Raw genomic sequence first — 23,579 nt, forward strand, 5'->3', positions numbered from 1 at the left:
TAATGTAACCCTTACAATACCAGTGGGAAATAGGTATTACCATAACTGTTCTTACAAAGAACCCACCCCCAGGGATGTTCACCATTGCCAAAAATTCAATACAAAGATAAATGATAAAAAAAAAAAAGTGAGGTAATTGGCTGTACAGCTCCTTATCCTGGGTTGCAAATATTAACAGTTTATTTTCTTTATTTATATTTATGTAAACAAATGTGTATATGTACATGTAAAATGTTTTGTGATTGTCTTGTTTTTACAACAATGAGCACTGATTATATGTTATTCTATAGATTTAACTACTTGGGCTGACAGACACAGATCTGTTTTTAACTGTCTGCAGAGCATACCATAGCAGATATATCACTTTTAGTCAGCCAGCCGTACATTGATAAGCGTGTGCAAGTTTTCAAGTTGCAGTTGTGGTTTGATACTGCTACATGCAGTGCTTTCATAAACCTCCTTGTACATATGTCTTTAGGTACTGATGCTATTATTTTTATAGGATAAATTCCCCAAATGGGCTTGATAGATCAAAGCTAACCACAGTGTTACCTGCCTCCCTTGAATCATGAAGGGACCTTGAGGAATAAGTTCTATGTTGGCCTGTGCTGAGTTGCATTGGCAGTTACTGTAGCCTCTTTGAACCAGGATGTAAGAATATTGCCACCTTGAATGCCATTGCTAAGTGCCTATGGGGATGGTGCTTCCTGGGGCAAGTAGGAGAGCTCTATCTAAATGGTTCTGCCATTCTCATAACCCCCTTCTTTTAACTCTTCAGCTGCATTTGGCTACCTGTTAAGATAGAGGTGAATAGTACAGATGTGCACAACTTTGCACCCGACCGCCGCTCTGCCCAGTGGAGCAGTCTGAATGAAAGAGAATTAGAGTAAGCCTCACTGATCTCTGAGTCCCATTTGAAAGAAAAAGAAGAAGGAGGAGGAGGAGGAGGAGGAGGAGAGATGAGAAGAAAGAAGAAGAAGAAGAAGAAGAAGAAGAAGAAGAAGAAGAAGAAGAAGAAGAAGAAGAAAAGAAAGAAGAAAGAAGAAAGAAAGAAAGAAAGAAAGAAAGAAAGAAAGAAAGAAAGAAAGAAAGAAAGATCTAGATTGTCTCTAAGTCCCTTCCTGCTTTAATATTCCATGAAATATTTATAACAGCTCAGTACGTAATTTCAGAGTGTCAAAGGACTGATACAAACCAGAGTAAATATCGGGGTCAGTTGGCCCTAGAAATAAAGAATTAAAATACTAGTGTATTGGGAAATGGGTGGAGTTGCTGGTAGTGTTACCTGTTAGAGATTCTGAAAGATGTTTGAATATAAAAGCAAATATTCAGGACACAGCATATTGTGGTGTAAAAATAGAAACTTATGAATGAGCCAGATCTGCCTTCAAGGGCTAGTTCTACTTAGTTGTGTGACCTTAGGTGAGTTAATGTCTTTGATCCTCATTGAATTAAGCTCTGATTTGGGAACCATAATAATTAAAGATAGCATGAAAAGCAATAATAGCATAGAGTTTGCTGTATTTTAGTAGGTGCTTGTTTAATAAATGCCTAGTACTTTTCTCATTTCTCCTTAGAAAGAAATAGGGAGGATTTAAGAATATTTAAAATGTTTAGACTTATAATAGCATCATAGTTCTATTAGATGAGACTATGTAAATCTCTTTTTAAAAGTAAGTCCCACCTTTTAATCCCAATATAATTTTTTCAATGTAAATATAAGAGCATTATATTTGGAGGACAACTTTTAAAAAATATTTTATTTATTTGAGAGAGAGCAAGAGAGAGAGCACAAACAGGGAAGAGGAGCAGAGGGAGAAGCAGGTTCCCATTGAATAGGGAGCCTGATATGGTGCTTGATCCAAGGACCCTAGGATTATGACCTGAGCTGAAGGGAGATGCTTAATCAATGGAGCGACCCAAGCACCCCTGAAGAACAAAATTTCCTAAATCATCCAAAATTCACCTCCTCAATTAAAATTTTTAGATTATTTTTTGCATGTTTATAGTTATTTCTATATACGTATGTTTATTTGCATCGTTTTACTCATTGAGTAATGTGCTGTTAGTGTTTTGATTTTTGTATTATATCACAAATCTTTTTCATGTTGTTTTATGGTTTTTACTACATTTAAGAAGTTCTTTTTTTTTTAATTAGAGAAGTAGCATTGTGAGAAAACAAAAAATAACATATAAATTCTTTTCCAGCTATAATTTCAGTTCTAAAAGAAAGACACTGTTAATAGTTTTCTATACTTTTGCATGTATGACCTTATGTATTATATATGCAAATAAATGTTTATGAATAAACAAAATATAATATTTATATGTATAAAATATATATGCTTTATTAACATAAATGGAATGAATTAAACCTCACTTTTTTCATTCAATAATATATTGTGGACATCTTCTCAAGTCAAGGATCTACCAGATCTTACCCTGTTGCATAGCATATCATTTTATAGAAGTGTCTTTATTTATTGAACAGTCTCCTGGACATTTAGGTTGATTCTGGATTAGCAAAATTATAAATAAAAATGCAGCAACATCATTGCACACAAATCTCTTTAAACATTTCTGTAAATATTTATACACTAAAAATTGCTAGAAAAGGACTTGCTGAGCTCAAAGAGTAGGAACATTTTAAATCTTGCCAAATTGCTAAACATCTCCCATCTAAAAAATCCCCCAACATTATTGTACCAATTACAGTCCCATTATTAGTGTAAGGGAATGTCTAGATTGCCTTCACTTGTCATCTCTTGCATTACCAATCTTTTTTCTTTGTAATTTGTTTAGTTTTTATTATAAATTTATGTAATATATGCTAGGGAAAAAATACCAAGGGTTACAGAAGTGTGTAAAATGGAAAGTTCAAGTCATTTTCTTCCCCCTTGTTGCCTCACCTCTAACATTTTACTATTTCAAAATCTGGAAATAAGCATCTTTGCACATTTTTTGCATGTTTGTGCCCAAATTTCAACAGAACGATTCTTAAAAATGAAACTTCTGAGGTAAAGGATGTGAGTGCTTTAAATCTGGTTATGTTTAAGGAAAGACTAAAAAATTGTTATATATTGAGGGAAACTAAGGAAACAAATGTAATGTGAAATCCTAGTTTGGGCCCTGAAACAGAAGGATGTCAATGATAAAACTGGCAAAATTTAAATTAGGTCTTTATTCAGTTAATGGTTTTGTAGCAATGTTAATTTCTTATTTTAATAATTGTACTGTGATTGTGTGTAATGTTAACATTGAGGGAGGCTGGATGAAGGATATATGGGAACTCTTTTGAACTATATCTGCATCTTTTTGTAAATCTAAAATTACTTCAAATAAAAGTTAGAAACTCTAGTCAAGTGTTGCCAAATTCTCTTCAGAACTATTTTATCTGAGTACTAGCAATGCTTTTCCCATTCTCTTTTCCCACCAATCTTTATATATTTGCCAGTATTTAAACGGAGATATAAAATAACATGTTATTATTTTCATTTGCTGTCATTTTTTTTACTTTCATGAGGCTGAGCATTGTTTACTATATTTACTTTGGTGAGGTTAAGCATTTCTCAGTGTATTTATTGGATATTGTATTTCTTCTGAAAACTGCCTATTTATACCCTCTCCTGTTTTTTTCCATAGGCTGGCTTCTCTCTCTCTCTCTCTCTCTCTCTCTCTCTCATTTTTTTTTTGACTTGTAGGTGCTCTCTTTAGTTATTGATTGTTAATACTTTGCTAATATACTGTGAACATTTCCTTAGTTTTCCTTTTAAATTTTTTGTAGTTCTTTTGTACTTAGATAATAAATTTTTTTCTTTTAGGTTTTGGAACTTTGGTGACATACTTTAAAAGACTGCCCCTTCATTAAAACAAAAGTTATAATTCATTTAGTCTTTCTTCTATTGCTGTTGGTCACACTTTGATGAAAATCTCCATGAATATTGCTTCCTTTCCCACCACATGTTTTGTTTCCTTCCAACAATTCCCAGTAGAAGAATCCCTGAGACAGTGATAGGAATACATCAGGTTATTCACTCTCATCAGCAGTGCATGCAAATGCCACAGTGATAGGTGTTATCACATAAAGATGCTGTCACCAGTGTACATCATACTTTGTTGTTTTAATTTGCATTTCTTTGACTTGAGGTAATTGTCTATGTTTGAGTTGTTAATGTTTTCTTGTAAATTTATATGAACATTTTATATACTAGCAATTAAAATAATAATTTTTTGTCATTGTTTCAGTAAATGTTTTTACCAGCATATTGCTTGCTTTTCCATTAGTTTTTCCTGGCAATATGGAGGTTAAATATTTGTATGTGGTCACATCTGTATTTCTAAGAGGTTTTATTACTTAGGATGGACTTCTTCATAGATAATAATGCAGAGGAGTGAGTAAAGAAAGAATATATAGAGGTAGACTGTCGAAGTATGAATCCTGGCACTGTCATCTACTAGCAGTGTGATCTTAAATTAGCTACTTAACTCTGTAAGGTCTCGATCTCCTGTTAAGTGGAAAGAATGGGAGTATTGCAAAATAAGATTGCTTTGACAGTTTGTGTAAAGCACATAATGTAGTGCTTAGAACATAAGAAACGTTTCACGAGTGTTAGCTATTATTATGGGACTGGGGATTTATTTTTATATGAGGTAGAAGGATAGGGTATAAAAATTTAATGCACCTTGCTAAGATGGGGTTCAGGACATGCTACCCCAAACATGGCATCTTGGTATATTGAATATTTCAAGCTCAATGAATTTGTGAAATGACAGGTACAGGAAGGATTTTCTCACTTTCCCTAGAGCATGAGGTTATAAGAGCCTCATGTAAGATGTTATCCCTACACCAGGAGGAAAAGAGCATTCTTTGATAGTAGAGGGAGCTTGAGAAGAATCTCGCAGTAAGCCTTGCCTTTCCACAGCTTACCAATCTTACCTCCTACACTTTCATGTACTGTCATGTTTTCCTATGACCTTCTACTCTTCAAACCTTGCTTAAACACTCTCAGGTTTAACTGCTTCTTTGGACCTTCATATCCTTAATGAAGGCTGCCATATCACATAAAACCTACATTAAATAAATCTGCATGCCTTTTAGTTGTTGTTTGTTTTTTAAAGATTGATTTACTTATTTGAGAGAGAGAGTGTGCATGAGCAGGGAGAGGAGCACAGGAAGAGAGAGAGAACCTTCAAGCAGTCCCCCTGCTGAGTATGTAGCCTGAGTTGGGACTCAGTCCCAGGACCCCGAGATCATGACCTGAGCCCAATTCAAGAGTTGGATGACCAACTGACTGAGCCACCCAGGTACCCCTAAGTCTGTATGCTTTTCCCTTGTTAATCTGGTTTTTGTTACAGGGGCCCCCATCAAGAATTTAGAAGAATAGAGGAAAAAGGCATTATTCTTCCCCTACACTGTCAGTTATTCCAATACCATTTATTGACTAACAAGTAATGTTTCCCTTCTTTACTGTTTTTTTAATCTTTATAATATATAATTTGCCATCTTCATCATGTAACATGTCAAAATACCTACTTATATATCTATTCATCTATCTGGTCTTAAATTTCATATTGTTTTAATTATTTTATCTTTAATATGTGGATCTGTGATCCTTTATTACTATAATTTTTAAAAATTGTTTTCACAGTTCTCATCTGTTTACTTTTTCGGATTGTATTGTCTTTGTTTACATATGTGTGTGTATATATATATCTGTATAATATATGTATGTATTTTCTGTATATTATGATTCTTGATCTTTTAAAAAACCTTTCTGGCTAGGGAAGGACTGCCCCTTACAGGTAGCAAAGGGTACTTCTTTCATATGCAAATCAACCAGTCCCAAACCCATATCCCTCAAATAACTTCTTACCAAACTCTGAAATACCAAGCCAATATTTCCATTACCCTAAATCATCCCAAAATCAAGTACTAGGCAATTGGAGACCATTCCTATAGGCCAGAGCCCTCCAACATTGTTCAAACTAGCCAATCCTGAACTGTTCAGCCTACTGTACCTTGCCTTTCCTGTGGAAACCCCAATAAAGGCATAATTTAAATAGTTTTAACTACATAAAAATGAACTTTAGGATTATTTAGTGAAGTTCCAGGAAAAATTCTGTTGAGATGATGATTGGTATTGTAAAAAATCTTATTGTTAATTTAGGGAGAAATTATATATTTATAATATTAAATACACCCATGTAGAAACACAAATTGTCTCTCTATTCATTTCTCTTTAAGTTTTTTTTTTTTTTTAAGATTTTATTTTATTTATTCATGAGAGAGAGAAAGAGGCAGAGAGACACAGGCAGAGGGAGAAGCAGGCTCCATGCAGGGAGCCCAACATGGGACTCGATCCCCGGACTCCAGCATCACGACCTGGACTGAAGGCGGCGCTTAACCACTGAGCCACCCGGGCTGCCCTCTTTAGGTTTTTTAATGCAGAATTTTACTTATTTCTAATTAAGGCTATCTCAGATACCATTACTAATTAAAAAAGGATCTCTTCGTCATTTTGTTTTCTAATTTTTTTGGCCTATATACAGAAATTATGTGTCTATGTATGGGTATCTTTTTTCCTAACATTTCACTTTTATTAAGGCCAAGAGTTTAACTTGTAACACTTTGAAAGACAAAATTAATGATCACTCTTCTTGATTTATACATTTATGTGTGAGGAAATTAGGCTATTATATTTTCTGATGAATAAATAGTTTTTCCCAAAATTATTGTAAATATTCTTCATAATAAGCAGAAATTTTTCATTAGCCCAGTTGCACGATAAGTTGCTTACATTTTATGACTAGATGTCTAGATATTTGTGTTAATTAATAAGCTTGCTATTAATGTGGAATTCATGTACTGCAGCTCACTTGATTCACTAGCTTTATATGCATCTTTCCCCAAAGATAAATATTATAATAGATCCTTACTTCTGGTTTCTAGCCCCAGGCAAAGAGAAATCTCTGAAAAGAATAGTAAGCAGAGGAACCCCTTGGGAAGAGTCACAGTCAGAATTCAAAACTCATTTAGTTTCCTTTTGGATTCTACTTCGTGGGCATCATTCATCTCTCCATAGGCCTGTGTTCCCCAAACTTGAATCATTCAGGTATCCCATCACCATTTTGCCTTTTTTTATACTGTTAGTTACTATCGTTGTCTTTTGTTTGACTTAACCTTTTTCTCAATCTAATTTTTTTATTGAGGTAAAATTTAAACACTGAAAGATCTTAAGTGTAGGGTTTCATGAGTTTTTCTTAAATATATACACTCATATAATTACCATCCCTAACCAAAATAGAGAATATTCTCATCACCCCAAAATGTTTCCTAATCTAAATTTTAAAATGTAATTTCACTGTTTTGTTGTGCATTTGTAGGTTTCAAATACACAGAAATATATATTAATATATAGAGAAAATTATCCATTTATCATTTTCAATTATCAGTAGAAATCTTAACATAGACATTATTTTCATACTAAATTTGATTACCCTGTGCTCAAAAAATGGAGGGAAACTGGGAAGCTACACCACTATAAGGCAGTGTTGTGAAACAGACTTCCAGGAAAGTGATTTTTTTTTTTTTTTTTTAAGATTCTCTTTTTAAGTAATCTCGACACCAAACATGAGGCTTGAACTCACAACCCTGAGATCAAGAGTTGAATGCTCTACTGAGCCAGGGGTCCCTGGGGAAGTGATTTTTAACAAGATAATCTTTAATAACTGAGTAACTAAACATGCTAAACTAGGTTGCAAGGTTTACCTCTTTTATCTTGAATTACACTCTAGAGGAATTCTATAGGATAACTACTAGCAGTAAAATACTAAAATTAGACAAGATTGATTAATTTTGGATAAAGCTTTTTATATACCATTTATGAAAGCAAGCAAAGATCCCTTGACTCAGAGTACCTGTTTTCTGGTGTGGATAATTGTATTTGCTCTTTACATTTTATTAATTTTGTTTTAATTTTGTAAAGATTTTATTTATTTATTTGAGAGAAAGAGAGAAAGAGAACGCAGACGCAGAAGGAGAGAGAAAAGTAGAGAGCCTGATGTGGGAGCTCAGTCCCAGAACCCTGAGATTATGAACTGAGCTGAAGTCACTTAACCAACTGAGCCACCCTTGCGCCCCTATTGTTTTCAGTTTTATTTATCTAAGTAATCTCTACACTCAACTGTGGGGCTCAAACACATGACTCCAAGATTAAAAGTTCCATGCTCTTCCAACTAAGCCAGCCAAACCACCCCTGCTCTTTTTTTTTTTTTTAATTTTTTACTTAAACTCAATTGCCAACATATAGTATAATACCCAGTGCTCATCCCATTGGCTCTTTAAATGTTAAAAAAAAAAAAAAAAAGTTTACTTTGGGACTTACATATTTGCTTAACCCTTTTTTTGCTTTGACTTTTGGCCCATGGATCTAACTCTAGCCAGTTTGATCTCCTTGTCATTCTCATAAGATGGGCAGTGCGAGTGGGAGGACCTGGGAGAGGACAAATGTGCCTTATCTTCCCTGGAGATGAAGCAACAGTGTCCTAGTGTGAAGGTCATGCTATTCTCCAAGTTCACAGGGCTTGCCATGGAAGGAGGTGTTGGCTAGCAGCTGGCTATAAAGGACATTGTTACCATCACAGGGCTGCAAGGGTGTCTCTTGTTGCTGGAGTTGTAGTATTGAGGGTGTGCTATAAAAGGTACAAGTGGAAAGGAATATTAGAGATGCTTTCTTAAGCCAATGATTTCTCCAGTGCAGTGATTATCTGTGAAAATTCAGGTTTCATTATGCACATGTGGTATTTGGTAAACAGAAATTTATGTTTATCAATGATTATTTCTCTCTCTTAAGAATTGTTTTCATACTGGAATGCCTGGGTGGCTCAGCGGTTGAGTGATCCGGCTCAGGTGTGATCCCGGGATCCAGTATCAAATCATCAAATCCCACTTTGGGCTCCTTGTGAGGAGTCTGCTTCTCCCTCAGCCTGTGTCCCTGCCTCTCTCTCTCTCTCTCTCTCTGTGTGTGTGTGTGTCTTTCATGAATAAATAAATAAAATCTTAAAAATATTTTTTAAATAATTATTTTCATCCTAATTACTAAAAGCAAACAAAAAGTTATCATTTTTGAATGTTACCAATTAAAACAATAGAAATGTTGAACAAAGTAGTTTTGTTTCTATATACATAATGGCCATTTAAAAACTCACTCAAGATATTAATTCAGTTGGAACTCAAGTACTTAAATACTTAAAAGCTGGTGAAAAAGATTCCAGAAATTCAAAACTTTTCAGTCAGAACTCTCTATGTATTCTATTCTGTATTTTAATGTTGAGCCAGAAGGTAATAAAGAGAATTCTACAAAATGTGCTTGCTCTTTTGTTAAGAAACAAAAATCTCTTCAAGTTGAGTCCCAGTTATCACATAAGTTTCCAGGTATTGTCCTTTGTTATTTGAACTAAAGGTTATGTTATGCAGCTTTCTTCCATTTATTTTGCTGATTATATTTATTACAACTATTATCCTTTCTCTCTGATTCAGAGACACATCAGTCACCTCTCCAACATGAAGCCACATATAAGATGAATCTGATTTTCTTCTAAAGTTTGGAATACTCCTCATCCACCATCATCTTTCTTATCCCATTTCATTAAAACCAAAAACAATGTTACTAATCAATAGAGTCATTATTGACTTAATGTACAATAGGAATTTGAATAATGAGTTTGTATTTTATAGACTATAGCTATTACACTAAATATTAAAAGATCTTTCTATGCCTAATAGTAATAGTTACTGTTTTCCTGTTTGTGAAGGGAGAGCATTATCACTGGAAAAAATACAGGGTCAGTGAAAATTAGTAGAATTAACTTATGACTTATTGGAATTCATCTGTATTTTCAAATTGATAAACATTTGGCTTCTTCCCACAAGCCTTCCAACTTTTCATTTATATTAGACAGCACAAACCCATTGCCTTTCTTGAAGACCTATAAATTATTACCTTTTAATTCTTTAGAATTATAATAACTTTAAGATGATATTTATCCTTTTTGTTTATGTATTTAATATCTTCACTTTGATCCAAAAATAATTTGCTGTGTCATGAAATTCATATATTAGATACACATCTTAAATCTGTATGTCCCCTACATACTGGGGAACGCAGTCATACAGATCAAAGGGAGATATATCTTCCATCTCCTTCCATGAATCTAAGTGCAGGAGTGTCTTATTTCAATCTCTGGAATCCCCAGAGAGTTATTTAAAGACTTAGATCTACACAAAAATTTTGAAAGAATATTTTTTAAAGTATGCTTTTGCATAGTCTATGCATTCCAACATAGAAGAGAGATCATCTTCTTTTGCATAATGCTTAAGATAAATGATCAGAAGGTTTGACATTGATCCATGGGTCAAAGAATCAGGCTGGTTATATTTACTACTTGAGTTGATAGAAGAAACAGATAATGAAGCTCTCAACATTCATTCTTTTATCCAGGAAAAATGTGTATGGGTACCATAACCATTGAATGCTCTTGTGCATCAGTTTTTTGGAGTTTAATTGTAATATAGGCATACCTCATTTGATTGCACATCACAGATGTCATGGTTTTTACAAATTGAAGGTTTGTGGCAACCTTACGTCGAGTAAGTCTATCTGCACCAGTTTCCCAGCAGCATTTGTTCATTGCATATAACTGTCACATTTTGATAATCCTCGCAATATTTAAACTTTTTCATTATTATTGTATTTGTTATACTGATCGGTGTTCAGTGATCTTTGATGTTCTATTATAATTGTTTTTGGTTGTCACAAACCATGTCTATGTAAAACAATGAACTTAATTGATAAATGTGTTCTGACTGTTCCACTAACCATCCATTACCCTGTCTGTCTTGGGCTTCCCTCTTCTTGGGCTTCCCAATTCTCTGAAATATACAATATTGAAAATAGGCCCATTAATAACCCTATAATGGCCTCTAAGTGTTCAAGTGAAAGGGAGAATCACGTCTCTTACTTTAAGTCAAAAGATACAGGGGATCCCTGGGTGTCCCAGCGGTTTAGCGCCGCCTTCAGCCTGGGGTGTGGTCCTGGAAACCCGGGATCAAGTCCCACATCGGGCTCCCTGTGTGGAGCCTGCTTCTCCCTCTGCCTGTGTCTCTGCCTCTCTCTCTCTCTCTGTGTCTTTCATGAATAAATAAATAAAATCTTTAAGAAAACAAAAGCTACAAATGATTCAGCTTAGTGAGGAAGGCATGTCAAAAACTGAGATAGGCTAAGAGCTTGGCCTCTTACACCAAAAAGCCAAGTTGTGAATGCAAAGAAAGAGTTCTTGAAGGAAATTAAAAGTGTTACTCCAGTGAACACATGGATGATAAAGCCAAACGGTCTTATTGCTGATCTGGAGAAAAGTGTTAGTGGCCTGGATAGAAGATCCAACCAGTCACAACATTCCCTTAAGCCAAAGCCTAATCCATGGGAAAGCCCTGTCTTCAGTTCTGTGAAATCTGAGAGAAGAAAAATTTGAAGCTAGCAGAGATTGGTTCATAAGGTTAAAGGAAAGAAGGCATCTTTATAAAAGTGTAAGGTAAAGCAGTAAGTGTTGATATAGAAGCCACAGCAAGTTATCCAAAAGATCTAGCTAACATCATTTATGAATGTGGCTCCATTAAACAACTTTTTTTCACTGTAGATGAAATAGCCTTATATTGGAAGGAGATGCCAACTAGGACTTTCTTAGCTGGAAAGAAGTCAGCGCCTGGCCTCAAGGCTTCAGAGGGTAGGCTGACTCTTGTTAAAGGCTAATGCACCTGGTGACTTTAAGTTGAAGCCAGTGCTCACTTACAGTCCAAATATTCTAGGGCCCTTAAAGAATATGCTAAATTATCTATTATGCCTGTGCTCTATAAATGGAACAACAAAGCCTAGATGACAGTACCTCTATTTACAACATGTTTTACTGAATATTTTAAGCCCACTGTTAAGATCTGCTGCTCAGAAAAAAATGATTCCTTTCAAAATATTACTCTCATTGACCATGTACATAGTCACCCAAGAGTTATGATGGAGATGTACAATGAGAGTAATGTTGATTTCATACCTGCTAATTCAACATCCATTCTGCAGCCCATGGATCAAGGAGTAATTTCAATTTTCAAGTCTTATTATTTAAAAAAATAAATTTTAAAAGGCTATAGTTGCCATAGAGAGTGATTCTTCTGATGGATCTGGGCAAAGTAAGTTGAAAACCCTCTGAAAAAGATTCACCATTCTAGATGTCATTAAGGACATTTGTGATTCATGGAAAGAGGTCATAATATCAAGATTAACAGGAATTTGGAAGAAATTGATTCCACCGTCATGGATGACATTGGGTTATTCAAGACTTCAGTGGGGGAAGTAACTGCAGATCTGGTGGAAATAGCAAGAGAACCAGAATTAGAAGTGGGCCTGAAGATGGGACTGAATTGCTGCTATCTCATTATAAAACTTGAATGGATGAGGAGTTGCTTCTTATGAACAAAGAAAGTGGTTTCTTAAGATAGAATCTACTCCTGTGCAGTTCCTGTGAAGATTGTTGAAATGACAACAAAGGATTTAGAATATAACAAACTTCATTAATAAAGCAGTGGCAGGGTTTGAAAGGATTGACTCCAATTTTGAAAGTTCTGTAATGGGTAAAATGCCTTCAAACAGCATCATGCACTACAGAGAAATTGCTTGTGAAAGGAAGAGTCAGTTGATGTGGAAAACTTCATTGTTGCCTTATTTTAAGAAATTGTCACAGCCAGCTCAGCCTTCAGCAATCACTACCCCGATTGATCAGCAGCCATCAACGTCAAGAGAAGACGCTCTATGAGGAAAAAGACTAGGATTTGCTGAAAACTCAGATGATGGTTAGCATATTTTTTAGCAATAAAGTATTTTTTAAATTAAGGTATATACATTTTATAGACATATGCTTTGTGTGCTTAATAGACTACAGGATACTATCAAGATAATTTTTCTATGCTCTGGGAAACCAAAAAATTCATTTGACTCACTTTATTACAATATTCACTTTGTTGCAGTGGTCTGGAACTGAACCTGTAATATCTCCAAGGTAGACCTGTATGTCAATTCTAGGAAATCTTCCTTAAAAACCCTATGTTCTCCTCTTGCTAAAATATCCAGTAACTTTAGGAAAAACTATGGAAACTGGAATTGTTTGCAACAGACTTAGATTTTTAGAGTTTTCAAGTAGAGATCAAATAATCTAATTTACTGGTACCATTGAGTCAGATAAACAACTGTGACATAAGTTCTACTTTTCATGGAGGTCTTTACTCCCTGGATACCCTGTTTCCATTAGCTTTTAGGATTCTTAATCTCTTTATAGATATAAGAGAAACCTGTCCTATTTTAAAAAAGCCTGATTTTGTTATGTTTTACCTCTTATATAGTCAAAGACCATTAAAAAAATTAAGTCCAAGACTTTAAAATTTATAAGTAAAGTAGCCAATAATAGAGCTTCTTGAAGTGTGCTGTTACTTGTATCCTCAGCCTGGATTGGGAGATATCAATGGAAAGTCTTTCATGCCTTCTATTTAAGGTGGTCTAGTGGTCAACTTCTATTTTTAGGGAAAATACTCTCCTCTGTCTCAGCTCACTGCTTGAATACACACTACAGTGTTTTCTCTGCTAAGCCCCTCAAAGCAGAGAAATCCACAGTGCTTTAGTGAGAACTTACACATAGCTAAAGATAGTGCAGAGGATAGCAAGATATTTATAAGTCATATTGCCAGAGACTGATCTCTGATACTGTCCAAATCTTGCAGGAATACTGAGCTCTACCAAGAGTGACTGGACTGGAGCATGTGGTAATTGACTGACATTTATGTAAGAAGCACTAGATTTGTATTCTCTCTGTTAAAATCATGTTTAAGATAGGACTAGAGAATGATTATTTTAACTTTCTCCTTTTTCAAAGAGTGAAAACAATCATTATCTAGGCCTGAAGACTTAACTTTATTATTTGTACTCTCCGGATACTCAGATTAAGTAATAACCATCATTTACAATGCTGCATGAAACTAGTTTTCATCCTTATTCCAAGCATATCTTCCCAGCAGGTTTTCCAAAGGGAAATGAAGATATTGGCTTTTCCTCCTATATGATAACTTTTGACAAGGAGTTTGTGTATATTATTCAAGGCACATATTCACGTTTGGAAATTCTGTCAAAGTAGGCAGCTCTTTAGTGATCATTGACTGACAATTACTCTCAATGGAAGGTTACAAAACATATTTATGTCTTCTATGAACATAAAATGCTGAATCAAAATTTTATGCCCTCAGATTTAACACAAAGCTGTTCTTAAAAATAAAATGGTTTTAATTTAGATGAATAGTGACTTAAGGAAATGGGCAATGTCAAGTTACTTTATGAAGATTATATAAATCTGATGTAAACACAATTCCTACAGATTATTTTGGCAATCAAAGGCAATTCTGTCATTTGCCATTCCAGTCAGCAATCCTAATTACCACTAAATATATAAATAAATATTTTTTTCAGTAGATGGCATTTGCTCTCTATACATATGCCTCTTGTAGATGCCTCTATATCTAGCAAGAAAAGAATTAACACTTGTTTTGGTTTCTTTAAAATCAATGACAGTATATAGCATTATATTTGGATGGATGGGTGTTGACTAGACTAATGCCTAGAAAACTCTAGTTTGGGTACAAGTCACCTGAAGAGCTTACTTAAATATGGATTTCTGGGCCTCACTCCCTGAGTTTCTGATTCAGTAGGCCTCAGATGAGCATGAGAATTGCCTGTCTAACAAACTCTCAGAGGCTGCTAATTCTGCACATAGCAGCCCTGACTCTGAATAGCATGAGGCTCAACAACATAGGAGAATCAGATGTGGAACACAGGAAGAGAAGTGGAAGGGATGAAATAGATAAAGATTATAAGTATCTACTTGTGGGTTGAATAGTAGCCCCCAGAAAATATGTTCTCCAGGAACCTCAGAATGTGACCTTATTTGGAATTAAGGATCTTTGCAGATGTAGGTAAGGATTTTGATATGAGATCATCCTGGATTAGGTGGACCTTAATCCAATGATGAGCATCCTGAAGAGTCTCTCCATAAGAGACAGACTTCTATCCTACAGAACAATAAGTAAATAAATTTCTGATGCTTTCCCAAGTTTGTGTTAAATTGTTGTTGCAGCCTTGGATAACAAATAGACTCCCATAAGTCCAACCATACCAAAACATCAAGTTCTGTCATATGCTCTGAGGAAAAAGGATAGAATTCTGATACTAGCCCAGTGGATTAGTATAATAGGTTAGACAACAGTTGAATATTGACTAATTGTTGAGCTCTGTTAGATATTTTCTGGGATGTTATTTAATTTCATCTTACCCCCAAATGCTTTAAGGTAGTTATTTTTTAGCAGTAATTATTAAAGATCTTGAAATACAGAATGGTCATTTAGTCAGAAAATACTTATTACATGTCTGCTTTATACCAGGCTCTTGCTACATATTCCAGTGGTAAGTGATTTACCAGAAGTGATACAGCTAATAAGTACCAGGGATTAAATTCAAATCATGATCCTGTCATTCCAAATTCAGTGTTCTTCTCCATCATATCATATTTTATCAAGGCTTGGAGCTGGAATGTACAGGGCATTTGGCAATACTGACTACTATGGAATATTTTAGCTGCTATGGAATATTTAACAAAGCAGAAAGGAATTTATTATCTCTAACAGAAATCTCATTGATTTATGGAAGGTATTTAACAGTATTTCTTTCTATTAATACCTATGAAGTAGTTTGTACTTTGTTACCTTAATCTTATTTCCCCTTGTAGCAACCCTTTTACTTTAAACTCAAATATGCACATAATTTAAGCTGATCCTTAATAACAAGATAGAAATAATAGCTCTACATTGTCTTTGGAGATGTAGAACAATGATTTTTAGGCAATAATATTTCCATATACTTTTTACTTTACTTACTTTCCACAGTGCTGGAAAAAGTGCTTGAATATTACCTTAAGGTTAAAGATTACACACACAAAAAAATCCACTTATTTTTTAACATCATAATAATATGAATTCCCTGAGTCTTCATACAAACTTCTTTTGAATGATTATTAAGGTATTTAAGCTGTTTAATAATGCTTTAAGAGTTATTAAATTAAAAAAAAAGTTATTAAATTCAACCTTCATCTTATTATAATTAATGCTTTTGAACATACAATGTAAATGGCACTCTGCTAGCTGCTAAACATTTAGTACATTAAAAAAAAAAAAGTGTTCCCACCCTTGCAGTGTGGATGCTTGTATCAAGATCAGTAAAATTAAGATCAATGTAACCGTGAAAGATTTAGACAAAATGGGCTAAGAAACTGCTCACTTTCACAGGTTAAAGTGAAAAGATAAATAAAAAGAAGCTAACAAATATTAAGGTGAAAGTTGCATTGAAGTTTTATCTTAGGAAATGAGGGTAAATTGTATGAATTTGTTAAAGATTTAACTCAACAACCATGACAGTACAGAATGGACAGTAGCACTGGCACTATTTTTTCCTAGTGATAATTTGTTTTGATTGTATCTTTCTCTGAACATTTATTCATTCATTTACTCTCCAAACACTTCACAGGCACCTATAGCATACAAGGTTTGGCATGGAGACAAATATATTATCCAGTGAGAAGATAAGTCACGTGTACTATTAACTAAAATGTACTACAGTGACTGATCTAAATGACATGGATCATAACTCTTATCATGGATTGGTTCGTGGGTGAATGTAAATTCTATATCTATGAATTAATTACAAATTTTATTCACCTATCTTTTGGATTTTGATTTCTTATATATTGCATTTTAGCCAGTGACTTTGGTCTGTAAAATAGAGAAGTTACTTTAATACTTTTGAGGCTTCCTTTGTGACCTAGTAGGTGATCACATTTGTAAATGTTTCAGGCTTGAAAATAATACATATTCCTTAATTATTCAGTGCCAGTTTCCAGTGCTAGTTTATTAAACTTCTTATTTGTGTTACTGAACATTACTGTTTCTTTGCTAATTTTTTTGCTTTATCATTTTCATATGAAAAGTAAATTAAAATATCTCATTTTAACTGTAGATTAATCAGTTTCTACTTGCGATTCTTTTCTGTTTTTTGCTTTATATATTTTAAGGCTGAGCTTCTAGGTATGTATAGGTCAGGACTGTTATATTTTCTGGATGGATTGTTTCTTTTAGCATTAGATAATAACCCTTTTATCTCTGATTATGCTTTTTTTTCTAAAGTAACATTGCTATGTTGGGTTCCTTTTGTTAATCATTTATACGTTATATTCTATCTCTTTACTTTCCATTTTTCCATGTCATCAAATTCTTTAAAAACTATACCTTATTGAGATGTAATTTATTCACTCTTTTTTTAAAGATTTTATTTATTTACTTGAGAGAGAGTGAGAGCCAGAGAGATGAGCAGTGGGGAGAGGCAGAGAGGGAGGGAGAAACAGACTCCCCACTGAGCAGGGAGTCTGATGTGGAGCTTGATCCCAGGACCCAGGGATCATGACCTGAACCAAAGGCAGACACTTAACCTACTGAAACACCCAGGCACCTTAATCACCCTTTTGAAGTATGCAGTTCAGTGGTTTTTAGTATGATCACAGTTTTGTAGTCAATACATATAATACTTCAATATGTACAGTCAATACAATATAATTTTAGAACATTTTTTCATCACCCCAAAAGGAAACCTCACACCCATTAGCAGTCACTACCCATTTCCCACCTTTCACTAGTCCCTGGCAACTACTAATCTATCTCTGTCTCTATGGATTTGCCTTTTTATGGACATTTTGGATAAGTAAAATCATACAACATGTAGTCTTTGTGTTTGACTTTTTTCACTTTTCACTTAGCATAATGGCTTCAAGATTCATCCATGTTATAGTATTTGTCAGGACTTTGTTGTTTTTAAAGGTTAAATAATATTCCATCGTATGTATAGACTACATATTATCTACCCATCGATGGACATTGGGTTGTTTCTACTCTGGGGCTGTTATGAATAATGCTACTAGGAACATTTATATACAATTTTGTATGGACATAATGTTTTCACTTCTCTTAGATGTATACCTAGGAGTGGAATTATTGAATCATAAGATAATTCTACATTTAACATCTTGAAGAGCTGTCAAACTGTATTCCAAAGTGGCTCCACCATTTCACATTCTTACCAACTGTGTGAAGGTGCTGATTTCTCCACATCCTTCATCTCATCTTCACTTAGATATTAAAATCCCAAACACTTTGCACCTATCCTGGTACATTTTTGTAGGCCTTCACCATGTCAGTTCCTATCTGTATAGTTTTGCACTCCACGTGTTTCTGGCATCTGAATAGTTCTTTTTCTTTCTCTAAAGGTGATTTATGTTTTTAAAACTTAGAGGTTGTTTAACCTAGGGATTATTATGTGTTTAACCTAGTATTACTATATTATTATGAGTAGTATTAAGTGAGAAGGGGAGTGAAATGGGAGATGGGCATTCATATTGGATTAGTCTACTATTCCTGGAAGTTGCACAGATCAGTGTAATTGTAGTGACCTTTAAGTGGTGTAATTGTAGTGACCTTTAAGTGGTTGAATTGGGGTTTCAGGTGTGGTTGAGAGCTGTGGGCCAGAGTTTATCTTCTGGACTAAATTACTTGGACCATAGGGGACCCATTATCTTACTGAACTCATCTAGTCCCAGTTTAACTAACTCATCTTTTTGTTATTTTATAGATGCAAGTTTCCAAAAACACTACTGAAAAGAAGCAGCCCAAATTTAGAAGAAGGAAAAGGTATGTTTTTTATTGAGAAGTATTATGATAAAGTTGAAAATTGGATTTAATTGTTATGACATTTCCCCCTGATTCTTGATTCTTTTTCTCTAAGGAAGCATTAAAATTTTCTAAAAGAATTAAAGTATAAGTAGTAGTCTTAGAAGTATGGAGAAAGGGCAGCCCTGGTGGCGCAGTGGTTTAGCGCCCCCTGCAGCCCAGGGCGTGATCCTGGGGACCCTGGATTGAGTCCCATGTCGGGCTCTTTGCATAGTGCCTGCTTCTCTCTCTGCCTGTGTCTCTGCCTCTCTCTCTCTCTCTCTCTGTGTGTCTCTATGAATAAATAAAGTCTTAAAAAAAAACAAAAAAAAGTATGGAGAAAGTTTTATGTTTATACAAATATGTTGAAGCAGAACTGTTGAAGATTAATATCATGGGAGCAAGCAGATGAGAAGCAGGTGCTTAGTTTAAAAATAGTGCAAATCAGAAACAGACCTTTATAATGAACTGATAAGCCATTGATGGCAGGTTTTAGTGTTTATCATTGAATCAACCATACAGTTTATTTACTTATTTTTTTGATGAATGATAATCAGTGCTATATTAAAAGGAGACCTGCTCAAAGACAAAGTCTGACTCTGGTGTAATAGTCCTTCTCTTATTCTTTGTCCTTTTTCAGAAGACGGATAATTAAATTTTTTTTTAAATTTATTTATGATAGTCACAGAGAGAGAAAGAGAGAGAGGCAGAGACACAGGCAGAGGGAGAAGCAGGCTCCATGCACCGGGAGCCCGATGCGGGATTCGATCCCGGGTCTCCAGGATCGCGCCCTGGGCCAAAGGCAGGCACCAAACTGCTGCGCCACCCAGGGATCCCAAATTTTTAAAAAGGACTTACTGCCTTATCTTAGTTATGCTTCATAGTAACCCCATCAAATAGGTAGGGGGTGTATCATAATCATTTCTGTTTGAAAGATGAAAAGTTTATGACTTAGAGAAACTAAATGGCTTTCTCAAGATCTTCTGGTTAGAGAAAATGTGTTTGAACAAATGTTTTCTGACTCTAAGTCAGCCACACAGTATGGTGGGAGAAGCATGGATTTTGCAGTCTGACAGAATTTAGCTGTGTCATGCTCAACCTTTTCCTGCACTGTCAAATTTCTCAATTTCTCAGAGCCTCAGTTTCTTTATAAAATGAGAGTAGCAATTACTTATTAGGTTTTTTGGGGAAAGATTACATGAAAAAGCCTATATAAGGTACTCAGTGACTCATTAGTGATTTTTACCTAGTGAGAGCTCAGATCAATATTATTTCCCTTTGATTTTTCACTGTATCCTGCTGTCTTACTGTATAAAACAACCAAGGAAAAGTGCCTCAAGATAAAGGAATATATTCATAATTTACAATTATCAATGAATATACACAAATAACCATTTAAATATACATGATTGGTCTTTTGAAACTAAATCTGTCAAATTCGTTTTCTAGGAAAGCTATTTTAAAATGCTCTTTTGAAAATGTTTGTTCAGATGATGCCTTATCAAAGGAAAACATGGGTATGTGAAGACCTCTCCTGCTTTTAGTTCTTTTGCTTCTATTTAATTCTACGAAATGTAGTTGTAATTTTTGAAAGGAAAAATAAACGTTTATATGTGTGTGTGTGTATATACATATGTATACATACGTATATGAGAACTATTAGTAGGTCATTTTTGGTATTGATTTATATCCTAGAAATTTTCAGTTGTCTTTAGGTTTCTATTCCCATGAATTAAATTTTTCTGGCTCCGTCATGTATTTAATTAAAAAAAAAAAAAAAACACCAGAGGTTGTGGGAGGAAATACCAGAATCAACACATTAAAATCCCAAATCTCTCCATTCCAAAATTATTGGGGTCCTGGAAGTGCCAATGGGAGAGAAAGAAGAAAAGCAGCAGCCTGGGGCTTCCAGCTGAATTAATTGCCATTGATATTAGAACACAGTAGGGTGAATGTGGAATGCAGAGAGAAAGTTTTAGTTTTCAAAAGCACTTTACTCTTCCTTCATTTTCGTTTTTCTTGAAAAGCAGGCAAATGCTTATTTGCAAGATGGAACTTTTGGCAGCCACGCAAAGAGGTTTCAAAGTCCATTAAACCCCGAGATGTTATCTGAACCATATTCCCTCTCTTTTGTGGCTACCCCCAGGTCCTATGGCACTGTGTTTCAACTGACTAAATAAGCCATTCATCTTTAGACCTATTAAAAGAAAGTAGTCAGAAGAAGGACAGAGTAGTTATCTTTTTTAATCCTTCTGTTCCCCTCCTAAGCCAGTAGAAAATTCCGTAGTTTCTATCTCAAATTTATTCTGCTGCTACTTTCCTGCTAACCCAGTGCCTTTTCTTAGCTATGTTGTCCCTTTGCCTTGCACGATTAGTTCAAATATTCCTGTAGAAAGGCAAAAGTCAGCTTATCCCTGGACTGAGTTCCCACTAGGAGACCTTGGTACTCAGCTGAGGGCTCCAGTGCTAGGGTCCTTCCTCATCCAACTCATGGGGCTACTGCAGAAGAAATCCATCACAACCAGAAATCCATTGTCTGGAAATCACTCTTCTGCATAAATGAGTGAATACATCTCCATAGTTATCCACTGACACCCTTTCAGTAGTCTCACATTCTCTGTGATTCTCAAGTCTCAATAGTTAATTGTTCAAATCATTAACCTAATCTATGTTTTACTCCTCTATCCCATTTTGAACAACTAAAAAGCAGAAACATCTAATCTACTGTGTTCTTTGCAAGTGCTGACTAGTTAACTACTTCTTGAAAGAGTGGTTCTTTATCAGTAGATCAACCCCCCTTGGTTTTTTTACTCCTACCCATATTTCAGTGGATTCCTTGATCTAAGTCTCTGATATCACTTCTTTTCTTCTTGGCTTGAAGTAGGATCAGTCCTAGATCAAGTAAAAATTATACCATCTTCTTCATGAATGTCTGCCCTACTTTTTGGAGCCACTTTAAAATCTCCCATCAGTTTATGCCCAGATTTGCTATTCCTTTCTGGATTTTAAGCCCTACCATTTGCTTTTCTTTCTTCCTTAGTTAGAGATCAGGAGGAGAACTAATTAATAAGTATATCTACTTTACCTGTCCAAGTGTCAGTTGTTTCATCTGTGATAAAGATATGCAGTAGAAGCCCTTTTATCCAACAAGGAGAGAATATCTGGAAATTAATAGACAAGTTGAGGAATCATTAAATAATGTAAACTGTATGCCCAAGGCTATGCAGATTTAATCTAAGAAATAGCTATTTGCGGAGCATATCTTTGTTTGGGGAGAATTACTACAGGAATATTATGAATTATATTTGTATTGTCCCTCTAACTCATCTTTTTTCAGTGTTTAGGGACAAGAAAATTCATCTATAGTGATGAAAGAATAATACCAATAGTAATAATGATAGCCAACACCTATAACAATAACTATGTGTCCTCACTGTTCTAAATGCTTCATATATATTTATTTAGCCCTTATAAAATCTATATGAAGTAAATAAGGTAGATATTATTATATTTCTCATTTTATCAGTGGGGAAACCAAGACACTTAAGAGGCTATATGGTTTTTCTAAATCATGTATCTTCTTTAAAGTGTGCAGCTCTTTCCTTGGTTGCTTTGAATATCAAGATTCTTAAAGCTAAATATGTTGGGTTTGGGCACAATACTTGTAGTTGAGTTAAGCAATTTTAAGATTTCAGTATTACTCTTCTATACCCCCTTAATGAATTGATTTTCAATTTCTTTTTATCTTTGAGTTTTTGTTATTTGTATTGTTGTGTCATTGGTTTTTGTTGGCAAAGGATTCATTTCTTTTGGGGTAGTAGACAGTTTATAGAATTTAAATAAATAAAAAATTGGCATGTTATCCAGGTTCAACTAATAATCTATGGCATTCATTAATAAATTAGCAAAGGATATATCCATCAGCTACCTGAAACAGATAAGCATGGGAAAAGATGGTTAATACAGGAAAGGTCTATATCATGGGGAAAGCCCTAGGGAAGCTTAAAGGCCTTAGGGGCTGGGGTTGGGAGGTAGAACAGGGTGACAGGGAGAAAGGTGATTTCTTGCTGCTCAGGGCAAACTTTTCTCACCTACTCTTGGTTTAGAGTTACCTTTAACCTCTGTACTAAAAGGTAGGGTTGGCCCACATACCCCTTTCCTAGAAAACTCCTTGCTTCCTGTTTCTGTTTGTGTCTCCAGGAATGGCGCTCTCCTCTTCATTACACTCCAACTTGTATTTTACTCACCTCTACCTTTAAATTGTGAACATATAAAAGGAGTGTTTGTGATTACTTAATAACAAAACAAAACCCAAGTACTTTTTCCTCTTCCTCACCGTCCTGTATACAAACACCTTCAAAATTTCAATATTGAAATGACCCTGAAAGTTTATTGAAGGTGATATTTTTCAGTGCCAGCTTTGGGGTAGGTAGCCTAACCAATAGCTTCTTTATATATGGAAATAAACAGCTTCTTTAAACATTTAGTAGAAAGGTAGAGATTGGAGAAAACTCCAATAATATATAAAGACTTTTAAAATAGCAGCTGATTTATTGACACCAGCAATAAGTTGTTTCTTATTACGAGTAGAAAAACTACACAGATTATTTTATAAAAATTCATTTTTAAAAGCCTGATATGGACTTAAGTATAAAAGATACCTCTTTCTTACTTTTTTTTAAACTTT

The 23,579-nt window shown here is 34.7% G+C and overlaps 1 protein-coding gene across 6 annotated transcripts in view; it reads left to right on the forward strand.

Moving 5' to 3' along the window:
* Positions 1-23,579, forward strand: part of ZCWPW2 (zinc finger CW-type and PWWP domain containing 2) — a 146,142-nt gene that overhangs the window by 103,130 nt on the left and 19,433 nt on the right. For all 6 annotated transcript variants that reach the window (XM_077865531.1, XM_077865530.1, XM_077865534.1 and 3 more), the window contains 2 exons: positions 18,816-18,874; positions 20,342-20,409. In XM_077865531.1, coding sequence (XP_077721657.1) covers positions 18,816-18,874; positions 20,342-20,409 — 127 coding nt within the window. The remainder of the gene's footprint in view (positions 1-18,815; positions 18,875-20,341; positions 20,410-23,579) is intronic.

The sequence above is a fragment of the Canis aureus genome, chromosome 22 (assembly GCF_053574225.1).
Source record: "Canis aureus isolate CA01 chromosome 22, VMU_Caureus_v.1.0, whole genome shotgun sequence".
NCBI lineage: Eukaryota > Metazoa > Chordata > Mammalia > Carnivora > Canidae > Canis > Canis aureus.